The sequence below is a fragment of the Pan troglodytes genome, chromosome 1 (genome assembly GCF_028858775.2).
Source record: "Pan troglodytes isolate AG18354 chromosome 1, NHGRI_mPanTro3-v2.0_pri, whole genome shotgun sequence".
NCBI lineage: Eukaryota > Metazoa > Chordata > Mammalia > Primates > Hominidae > Pan > Pan troglodytes.
Genome location: NC_072398.2, coordinates 12,467,789 through 12,479,235, shown reverse-complemented (window position 1 = coordinate 12,479,235; position 11,447 = coordinate 12,467,789). Strand labels below are relative to the sequence as shown.

The 11,447-nt window shown below is 46.2% G+C and overlaps 1 protein-coding gene across 2 annotated transcripts in view; it reads left to right on the top strand.

The window, feature by feature from the left end:
- The first annotated feature begins 778 nt into the window (after nt 1–778).
- ACTN2 (actinin alpha 2) overlaps nt 779–11,447 on the top strand; it is a 75,595-nt gene continuing 64,926 nt past the window's right edge. For both annotated transcript variants that reach the window (XM_016941480.3, XM_016941484.3), the window contains exon 1: nt 779–1,141. In XM_016941480.3, the coding sequence (XP_016796969.1) occupies nt 1,016–1,141 (126 nt within the window). In that variant the 5' untranslated portion in view covers nt 779–1,015. The remainder of the gene's footprint in view (nt 1,142–11,447) is intronic.

Here is an 11,447-nt window from a genome sequence, read left to right as displayed (position 1 = left end):
GAGAAGAGAGAGACAGAGATGAGAGAGGTATGAGAGACACAGGAGAGAGAGACAGATGAGAGAGAAAGAGAGACACGACAGAGAGAGAGAGACGAGAGAGAGAGAGACACGGGAGAGAGAGACAGAGGAGAGGAGAGAAGAGGAGAGGAGAGAGACACGAGAGACAGATGAGAGACAGTGAGACACGAGAGAGACAGAGATGAGAGGAGAGAGAGACACGTGAGAGAGACACAGGAGAGACAGAGATGAGAGAGAGATATGAGAGAGATCTATGAGAGAGAGACACTGGAGAAAGAGGGACAGAGATGAGAGAGAGACAGACGAGAGAGAGACACAAGAGAGAGGGACAGATGAGCGGAGAGAAAGAGAGGCACGAGAGAGAGAGGAGAGAGAGAGGAGAGAGGTCTCCAATGAATATGTGGGAATATATGGAAAACGCGAATATCCAAATGATATTTGGAAAACTTGGCTGTGTTGGGGTGGTCAGGGACCCAGCCTCTTAGGTGTCCCTCCCCTGGCTCGCGATCACCCACCCGGGACACCGACGGACCCCGCGCCGCTAACCAGCCGCTCTCAGAGCGTGGGTGGCAGGCGTGGTTCTGCTCGGGGCCGGCCGCTCCCCTCACGTTCCCGGAGGCCTCGGCGGAAGGCGTGCAGGCGGCCTCTGGGCGGCGGCTGCAGGGGAGACCGTGGAGGGGCCCGGCGCCCTTGTCCGCCCGCACGTGCTCGGGGCGGGGCGGGCTGGGGCCCGACGGGCGGGGCCGGGGGCGGTGGCGGCGGGGGCGCGGCCGGGCGGCCACGTGACGGGCGGCGCGGCTATTAAGCCGCGCGGCAGCTGCTCGCAGCCGGAGCTGGTGCTTCGCCCGAGACCCAGCGCCCAGGCGTGTCGCCCCGAGAGGAGCCGCGCGAAGGTCACCCCGCGCCCGCCGCCCGCCGCCTCCGTGGGTCCGTTTGCCAGTCAGCCCGTGCGTCCGAGCCCCTCGCGCCCCGCCGCAGCCCCGGCCAACCGAGCGCCATGAACCAGATAGAGCCCGGCGTGCAGTACAACTACGTGTACGACGAGGATGAGTACATGATCCAGGAGGAGGAGTGGGACCGCGACCTGCTCCTGGACCCAGCCTGGGAGAAGCAGCAGAGGAAGGTCAGCAGGGGCCCGCGGGCCGCCCGCGCGTGGTGGGGCCGGGTCCCCCGCGGGGCTCCCGTGCGCGTGGCCGCGTGGCCTGGCGACTGGCGAGAGGGCGCTTTGTGGAGGTGCTGTGCTGTCCTGTGCCCTCGCAGCCCCGGGGGCCCCTTAGGAAAGAGGACACGTCCGGGGACAGGCAGGACACTGGGCGTCGTGTGTGTGTGCGCGCGCGCGCGTTAGCAGCATCGGAGTTACAGATGTGGTTCTGTTCCTCACACCAACCCGCGTTAGACCAGGATCTGAAGGGGTCTCTGGTCTGCTCCTGACCCCTTGAGTCTGTGACCTTGGCCCCCGAGTTATACTCTCCTGGCCCGTTTGTGTCCATTTACCCCAGCCTCTCTCTTCCCCATTGAAAGAAGCAAAAGAACATCAGCTTCATTGCAATTTCCACCGGGCTGCCCCTAGAGTCATGGAAAGTCATTTATTCAATCTTTTGGGTTCCTTGGAGAGGGATGTTGTATGAACACTAGACATTTACCGATAGTGACAATTATTTCACACTCTATTTATAGTTCATTGAGGTAAGCACACAGGGACGAAGGAGTCAGCCAGCTTCTAAAAGCTCCCTCCCCATTTTGATTGGCGTTCTCTGGGGGCCCAGTGGAACATTCCACTATTTCAAGGTTTCCTCTTGATCCTCTTGGCTGGAATAAATAGGGAATGCTCACCAGGAGGCTTAATCCCGCCTCTTACTTGACTAGGCAGGGAGCCTGGTTGGGTCAGGCATGACAACAGAGACCTGCCAACCCAACCTTAAGATAACGGGGTTATGGCAAAAGCCAAACGCTCTGAACTTTTTTCCGCCTATTTTTCTGGGCGTGGGGCAAGATAGATTTCCCTTCTAAGGACCTGCTTTAAGTGGATAGCCTGTGGTGACCATAGTGTGTATGGGAATCTCTGTATAATTGGTACTGTAGCTGATTGTGCGATAGTATTTGGTGAATAGGGGTATGATGGTGGAGAACACACATCCCAAACTCCTCTCGCAGCAAACAGCGTTAGCTGGAAGGAGAGATGATTATCAAATAACCAAGCACTATTTTTATATCAGGATGTCTCTTGTCTACCCTCTCTCCTAAAATACCATTTACTATTATTATTTTAAAGCTCTAATTTAGCGACATTTCAGTCTCTCCCCGAGTTTCTTAAGGCTTTTACCATCCCTACCTTTCTTAGAAAATGGGAGTAATAAATAGAAAAAAACAAAACTTCAAGCCGTCTACTATTGTTTAAAGGACTGATTGTAAAGGAAGTACGAGGCATGAGGATTACTAATGTGTCATCTGGACCAGCTGATGCATCATCCATCAGCACGAAGTTAAAAAGTGACTTTAATTTTTAGCAGTGAGTATTTTTTAAAAAGAATTTCCCCAAATTTTGATTACTGCACTTTTCATGGATTAAAAAAAAAGATAACTCCCGGGTCTTTGTTTTAAAAATTGCTTTCTTATGAGGAATTGTAAAATAGCTAAGGAATTGGACAGGTAGTCTGCCCATCATTTTTGAAAGTGATAGTCTAATCACAGTGCTTTCTGTTGCCTTTTTTTTTTTTTAAGTACAGTACAGTAGCAGGATAGAGGTAATGACAGTTTCCAGAGGCCACATTGACATCCCTTCTGCCATATTTAATCTTTTAACATATTTGCAGTATTTTTGGATATATGGCTTCGAATTCTTTTAGGTTTGGAATTCCTATGTTGACTGTATTATTATAATTGCATAGCACTTGAAGTAAAGTTGATTATTTAAAAATAACATACTTCCTGATCCCAGTCCAAAATAATGTTAGAAAGTTTAACGTGAGAATTTTTTTTTAAGATAGTTTGAATGTTGTACATGCTTGGGGGGCAAAAACTACATTAGGAGAGATCTAGAAGATTCTCTATTTCTACTTTTGGTATAGACCCTGCTCAAGTCAGTAAAATAATATTGAACTGTGAGCTCAGTGTGGCCAGAGCGGTGGCCTCTATTTATGTCCCATGAGACAAACTGCTGGAACCGGACAAGGGTAAAATGCCATTGTTTCTATTGTGGGCTGCCTTCTCCACACTTGCCATTTCAGTGATATGCTGGGTATGAGATCTGTCAACAGATGCTGGTAGCACATGATGACGTCCGTGGCGTTATAATGGATGTGATGCCTAATTATATCTACAGTTCAGAGAGTCTCATGGGCTATGGTAATCCTTGCTCTGTGGTGTGGAAGGAAAGCCTTGCTGTAGAAGGACTTTATAAAAGTGTAATGTGTTTTATAAGAGAAGGGACTGCAGAAGATAGTGGGTTTGGCATGAGTGCGAATAGGCGTTTCAACGTATCTACCTTCTCTTTCAAGAGTGTGTTAGGAAGAGTGTGTTACACACAAGAGTGTGTTAATAGGGTTAGGAATATTTATATTTTCTATAAAGAAGTATTTTAATTCATGCAACTCAAGGGTAGAAGAAAAATGCCTGCAGTAGTACAGATGTGAGATATATATATATCTATACACACATACGTATATTTTGTATATATATATATAATATGTAATGTTTAGAGACAGTATTTTGCTCTGTTGCCCAAGCTGGAGTACAGTGGCATGATAATAGCTCACTGCAGCCTTGACCTCCTGGGCTCAAGTGACCTCCATGACGTCGAGGCATGCACCACCACACATGGCTAATTTTTTTATTTTAAAAACTTTTTTTGTAGAGACAGGGTCTCACTGTGTTGCCCAGGCTGGTCTTGAACTCCTGGCCATTCTCCCACCTTGGCTTCCTAAAGTGCTGATACTAAGGATATGAGCCACGATGCTCAGCCCCAGATACAATATTTTAAAACACTGAAATGCTGAGGCACACTCTTGGAGTTGGAATGTTTTACCATATAGAACACAGTTTAGGGATATCAATTTCTAAGTAAATTGGGACCTCTTCAGTGGACTGTTGAAACTTTTAGAGTGTTGGTGTCTAGAAGTAAACATCTCCTGGAACCAAGGAACACATAGAGCTTGTACCTCAACTGAAGCCTAATTGGGAGGTGACTTGTCAGAGCAGCAATGCTGAATATGTTTGCTATCTTCACAAGCTCAGGACGCTGTCCTTAACTGTACTGGGAGGCTAGAGCAGACCTTTTAAGGAAACGAAATATGTGGCGATACGTAAAGGGTCCTTATGTCCATAATCAGTCCATGGCTTGATGATCGATAAACTTTTCTAAGTGTTCTGATTGTTTTTAATAGTCCCTAAAGAAATTCAGATTCTTCTGTACTCTTCACAGTTGAGATGGCTGGATTCACCTTGGAGCACCTCCTGTCAGTCTGGCATTTAGGCGAATGTGTTGCCATGTTGGGTCAGGCAGCCTGGCAGGATGCGTGTACACAGGCAGCCGCCCACAGGGTCCGGATTAAATAGAGAGCCTGGGAGCCTTCGAGTTGCCCCTGCCCTTGTTCTGTGGGCAGCAGCTGCTGATTTAGAGCACAAGGTGAAGGCTCTTCCTGCCTAATGACACATACTCTTGCATGAATTTTTCCTAGGAGAAAAGGCACTAATTGTTTGTACCAACGATTAACAGAAAGCTCGTGACATTTCTCAGATTCATGAGACCCAGATGAGTCGAAGCTCTGCCTGGTACCCGACTACAGTTGAATCACTAAATGTTTCAAGTCTCAATTTCTTCACCTAGAAAATGAAGATAAATACCTGTCTTTCTTAACTCACAGGGTTTTTTGTCTGAATCAAATGGTTAAACTGTTTTATGGTGAAGGGGCTTTATACATTGTAAAGTGATCTGTAAATGTTCAAATATTATTATCCTTGTGCGCCGAATATTTGTTAATCAGCACTGCGCTTAGACTTGTGAGGGACTTGTGAGCATGAGATTTGGCCCTTGGTGACCTTGATGTACTTTGAAAATTGTGGGGAAATACACATATCAGAAAATGTATCATTTTAATCATAAGTGTACAATTCAGTGGCGTTACGTCTATTCCCATTATTGTACAACCATCACCACTATGTGTCTCCAGAACTTTTCCATCATCTCACATTGAAACTCTGTACCCATTAAAAACTAACTTCCCATTCCCCCCTCCTCGGGTGTACTTTTTTTTTTTTTTTTGAGACGGAGTCTTGCTGTGTCGCCCAGGCTGGAGTGCAGTGGTGTGATCTCAGCTCACTGCAATCTCCGTCTCCCGGGTTCAAGCAATTCTCCTGCCTCAGCCTTACAGTAGCTGGAATTACAGGTGCTGGGTAGCTAGGATTACAGCTGGCTAATTTTTGTATTTTTAGTAGAGACGGGATTTCACCGTGTTAGCCAGGATGGTCTCCCATCTCCTGACCTTGTGATCTGCCCACCTCGGCCTCCCAAAGTGCTGGGATTACAGGCATGAGCCACTGCACCCAGCCTGGCATACTTTTAAAGATAGGATTTATACACTGGAACACTTGGAACATAAGAAATTGTTTAATAATAAGTGCATATTTAACAAGAAATTGTTTAATAATAAGTGCAAGAATAAAAGTTAGCCGGGTGCAGTGGCTCATGCCTGTAATCCCAGCACTTTGAGAGGCCAAGGTAGGAAGATTGCTTGAGCCCAGGAGTTTGAGACCGGCCTGGGCAACACAGCAAGACCCCGTCTTTGCAAAAAAAATTAAAAATTTAGCCAGGTGTGGTGGTGCACAGCTGTAATCCTACCTACTTGGGAGGGTGAGGCCAGAGGATCATTTGAGCCCAGGAGTTTGAGGTTGCCGTGAGCTGTGATCGTGCCGCTGCACTCCAGCCTGGGCAACAGAGCAAGACCCCATCTCAAAAAATAAAAAAATAATAAGTGTAATATAATAAGTGTTTACCTTTGACACTATGAAAGCCCTCTTACATCCCTTCACTCACCCTTTCATCAAGAGATGGGAGAAGTTCAAAGGTAAGAGTATAGAAGGAGAAAGTAACCAAGGCGGCCAGACCAGGACTCAGGTCTCCCAAAGCCTAGCTCTGTATCGGATATGTCTGTGGCTCATGGTGTGTTTGTGTACGTGTGATAGGGAGATAATACCTGATGCTAAAGATGCATATTCAAACTTAGAAATTTGGAGCCACGAAAAAGGGCCAGGTTATAGAGGGCCTGGGATGCTAAGGTGAGTGCAGACTTTATTCTCCAAGACACGCAGAGCTCCAGAGGTTTTTTGAGCTGGGAAGACCCATGCTTACAGAACTAGTATTGTTGGCGGGATAAATCTGAGTGGACAAGGGCTTGAGGCTGGGGGACCCAGGCAAAAGCCCATTATGGGACCATCCAGATAAAGTGGTGAGGATTAGAACAAGGGGGCTGTTAGAAGCAGTGGTGAGGAAGGCATCAATTTGAGAGTGATCAGGAGGGATTATACGAAGTATTAAATAACCACATGTTGTTCCACAACAGGCTGTGGTATAAATCCAATTAAGTAGATATGATCCTCCCCATTAGAGCTCCTGGGCTTTAATGTCAAGACAGTGGTATTGACAAGCAACAACCAAACTAATGAGGAGAGTCTCTTTATCCACTGGGAGATTGTGTCTGGATAAGAAGTTAAGTATTTACAGGATGTGTCATTATTCCGTGCAGGGAAAGGAGCCACCGTGCTGAGGTGGCAAATCCGGTGTCCATATGGCCATTGCTGGGAGGGAGAGGTGGAATTGTAGATAGTCTCTGAGAGCCAGAGAAAGTTCTTAATGGGCAGAAGTGTCAAAGAAGAGGTTAAAGACAGAGTCTTGTGTGGGCACTAAGAAACCTCTGCACCCAGAGGGACTGTAATAAATATACATGTGGTTTGCTACGGAGAATCACAGGTGCAGGAGTTCTGAGGCACAAAAAACACTCTTTGCCTTTACAGCCTATTTGGGACACCGTGATGTGTCCCGGGGTTGCCCTAGGCCTTCAGCCACATTCACCAGGTAAGAAACTTAAGCCCATTATAAGATTTTCCAGGAGTGTGGGAGGAGGAATATAACTCTTAGCGGGGAAACTTAATTAACGCAGCCTCAGAAAACTGTCAGAAAGCACCGCAGTCGGTTGCTGCAGCTGGGAGACACCTACAGAAAAGGCGCAGTTCTGGAGTGGGTGAGGGTGCTACCATGATGAGCAGAGGAGTTCACACGGAATGCGTTGGAGGACAGTCAGAATCCTACCGCCGTTTCCCTGGGAACGGCACTAAGTCTTCCAGAAAGAACAGAAAGCAGAGATTGGGGGAGAAGCTTGCAAACTACTATGCTAGACAAATTTCAAAGGAAGGAAAACCTTAAGTGCAAGAATTTGGCCTTTCTGAAGAAGACTGAGGAAAATTTTTGGTACAAACATCTGCACACATGCACACACACACACACAGTTTTCTAGATTGGAAACTAGAAGGTGTTTTTACCTGCAACCCTGGTGAGGAGCAAAATGTAAATGGAACACAAGCATGATGGTTCATTCTTTCATTCATTTGGCAAACATTTTTGTAGTCCTAGGGACCAGCAGAGAGAGTTGATGACACCACCATGGCCCTTAAGGAGCTTACAGCCTAGTTCAAGAGACAGGAGTGGTCTGTGAGAAGCACAGAGGAGGGGCATCTGCTTCAGCCAGGCTGGTGTAAGGGAGGTGTTTTCAAAGCCAAAGGTGTTTCAAACCCTCCTGCTTGGTTCCCCTTCATGGTGAATGGAAATGTCTTTCTCCCAGGCGCCCAAGCCAGAAACCCGAGTGTTACCCTTGCCGCCTCCTCCTCTCCCACACCATGGCCGTTGGGTCACCACCTCCCGTGGAGTCCTCTGGACCCTGCCTCTTCCCCTCCCTGTGTGCTCCAAGGCCTTCAGGCTTTCCACCTTCCCTGCGGAGATGAGGGTGGTGGCCTCCCTTTTTGTCACCCTTCCGAGGGTCATGCTCGTCTGCTGGCTTTTCTCCAAGCTGCCGCCAAAAATGATCTTAATAAGACACAAGCCTGGTCGTGATATTTTCCTGATTCAAGTGTCTCTGTGGTTCTTGGTTGCCTTCAGGAGAGAGAGTTCAAGCCTCTTATGGTGGTTGGTGAGGCCAGGCCTGAACTAGCCCCATCGTCTGTTCATTCACCACCCCAGTATCCCTGCTGCAGGTTTTTAAAGATCTCATGTCCCTGATTGCCTGTCACTGTGTCTGACTCGAGCCCTTGTCTCTTCCATAGACCCTCCCTCCTCCACCCATCTTAGTAGTACTTCCTTCTGCAGCTGCTTCACTGAGAGGCCTGCCTTCTAGAGCAGGGGTCACCTGATGCTCTGTCTCCCCAACAAGGGCTATGAGCAGTAGCTCTTCTCTGTAGGTCCCTGTGCCTCATTGGACTCACACAGAGTCTGCACTGACATTTTTTTTTTCTTTTCTTTTCTTTTTTTTTTTTTTTTGAGACGGAGTTTCACTGTCGTTGCCTAGGCTGGAGTGCAATGGCACAATCTCGGCGGCTAACCACAACCTCCGCCTCCCAGGTTCAAGTGATTCTCTTGCCTCAGCCTCCTGAGTAGCTGGGATTACAGGCATTTGCCACCACGCCCGGCTAATTTTTTTATTTTTAGTAGAGACGGGGTTTCTCCATGTTGATCAGGCTGGTCTTGAACTCCAGACTTCAAGTGATCCACCCGCCTCGACCTCACAAAGTGCTGGGATTACAGGTGTGAGCCACCATGCCTGGCCTGCACTGACATTTATTGAATGAAGAAATTATGAATCATTTCTAAGAAACGTTTAGTACAATTACTTTTTAAATTAAAAAAACTTTCATTTTAACAATTAAAATCTTTTTTGACAGTCTTTATGACTTTTTGAGCTCTGAATGTGTTAACTCCCAACTCGTACTCATTTAATGCTTTTTAAAAATGTTCTCTTGAAGTATTTTCTCAGGTCCCCAAAAAGAGTTCCCTGACTTGATCTTTATTGTAAGTCTGAGCTGTCAAGGCCGGGTGTGGTGGCTCATGCCCATATTCCCAGCCCTTTGGGAGGCTGAGGCAAGGCTGTCTCTTGAGGCTAGGAGTTAGAGAGTGGCCTGGGCAACATAGAGAGACCTTGTCTCTACAAAAAAAATTTAAAAATTAGCCGGTATGGCGGCGTGTGCTTGTAGTTTTAGCTACTTGGGAGGCTGAAGTGAGAGGATTGCTTGAGCTCAGAAGTTTGAGGCTGCAGTGAGCTATGATGGCACCACTGCACTCCCGCTCTGGGTGACAGAGTGAGAAATAAGCTTTTCGTTAAAAAATGTTCAGGCTGGGCACAGTGTCTCATGCCTGTAATCCCAGCCCTTTGGGAGGCTGAGGCAGGTGAATCACATGAGGCCAGGAGTTTGAGACCAGCCTGGCCAACACGGCGAAACCCAGTCTCTACTAAAAATACAAAAAAAAAAAAAAAAAAAAAAAATTAGCTGGGTATGGTGATGCCTGCCCATAATCCCAGCCACTTGGGAGGCTGAGGCATGAAAATCACTTGAACTTGGGAGGCGGCGGCTGCAGTGAGCCAAGATCATGCCACTGCACCCCAGCCTGGGAGACAGAGTGAGACTGTCTCAAAAAAAAAAAAAAAAAAAGTTAAGAGATGTGCTGTGTCTGAAAAAAAAAAAAGAACATCAATAATTGGAATTTAGAGCTTTTAGAATTGAAAAAATAATTATACAGATTTATGTATATCATAATAAAATTTGTCACCATATTTATGAGAAGAAGTTCTGGTAACCTGAATTTGATTTGAAATGAGTTCCCCCCCCGCCCCGATTGAAAACCTTCACCCACTTAATAAAGAAAATTCCAAGTTCATTTATGATTCAGAGACGGATAAATTTAAATTTGTTTTTGTATAGAAAACATGGGGAAATTTTTTTGAAGATGCAGTGTGCTTCACAGTGCTGGAATTGGAAAATGGAGACAAGATTGCAAGTGATTCTGTGGTCGTGGGAAAGAACTGGCATATGCAGTCTTCATACATGCCAAGCCCTAGACCAAGAAGTTGGCATAACTTTGATTTGTCTTATTTGTTTTTGCTAGGGGGTAAATGTGTTGGTCATAGTCTTTAGAAATTATTATACACTGAAAACAGATTCTTATTAGTATCCATTACAACCTTTTCATAAAAAGCCATGCTATCTTAGAAAAGACATATATTTTATTAGTGAATGTGAGAACCAAATGTACAAATAGGTGAATATGAGATTGTTTTGGGGCCAGGCGCAGAGGCTTAAGCCTGTAATCCCAGCACTTTGGGAGGCCGAGGCAGGCGGATCACATCAGGTCAGGAGTTCGAGACCAGCCTGGCCAACATGGTGAAACCCCATCTCTATTAAAAATCCAAAAATTAGCCAGGTGTGGTGGTGTGTGCCTGTAATCCCAGCTACTCGGGAGGCTGAGGCAGGAGACTTATTGGAATTGGAGTGAGTGAGCTGCACTCACAGCTGGAGCGCAGTGAGATCATGTCACTGCACTCCAGCTTGGGTGACAGAAGAAGACTCTGTCTCAAAAAAAAAAAAAAAAAAAGATTGTTTTGGGGGAATGGGAGCAGTATTTAATATGAAGCTATGATTGAGTTTTGCAAAGGTAGTTATAATTGAGATTGCAAAGACAAACCAAGAAATCCTATCTTCTAAAGTCATGTGGAGTCTTTAAGTTATTTTGTTATAGTCAAACAAGATGTGAAGATGACAATTACTTTTAGAAGGTAGGTAATCTCATTGCTGTTTATGAGGATTTTAAGATAATTTATATGTAAGATAGGACGATATGAAATACTTGATGCTGACCATTTTGACCTCCAAAAATTACAGTCTCTTTATTTCAACCCAAACAACTTTACTGCTGTTGTCCCACTATTTTTTTTTTTTTTTTTTTTTTTGAGATGGAGTCTTGCTCTGTTGCCAGGCTGGAGTGCAGTGGCGCGATCTCGGCTCACTGAGACCTCCGCCTCCCGGGTTCAAGCGATTCTCCTACCTCAGCCTCCTGAGTAGCTGAGACTACAGGCGTGTGCCACCACGCCCAGCTAATTTTTGTATTTCTAGTAGAGATGGGGTTTCACCATGTTAGCCAGGATGGTCTCGATCTCGACCTCGTGATCCGTCCATCTTGGCCTCCCAAAGTGCTGGGATTACAGGCATGAGCCACCGTGCCCGGCCATTGTTGTCCCACTATATTTGATGCCCTTGACCAATACCACAAAATAGCCAGGCTGTAAAACTGAATTCTAATCATTTCTAGCCTTATCTCTAATGTCTTTGGTATTCATTTGTAAAAGTAAAGGGGCTCTTGAGTTTTGTAGAAGTTAAAAATGTGGGATTTGAAG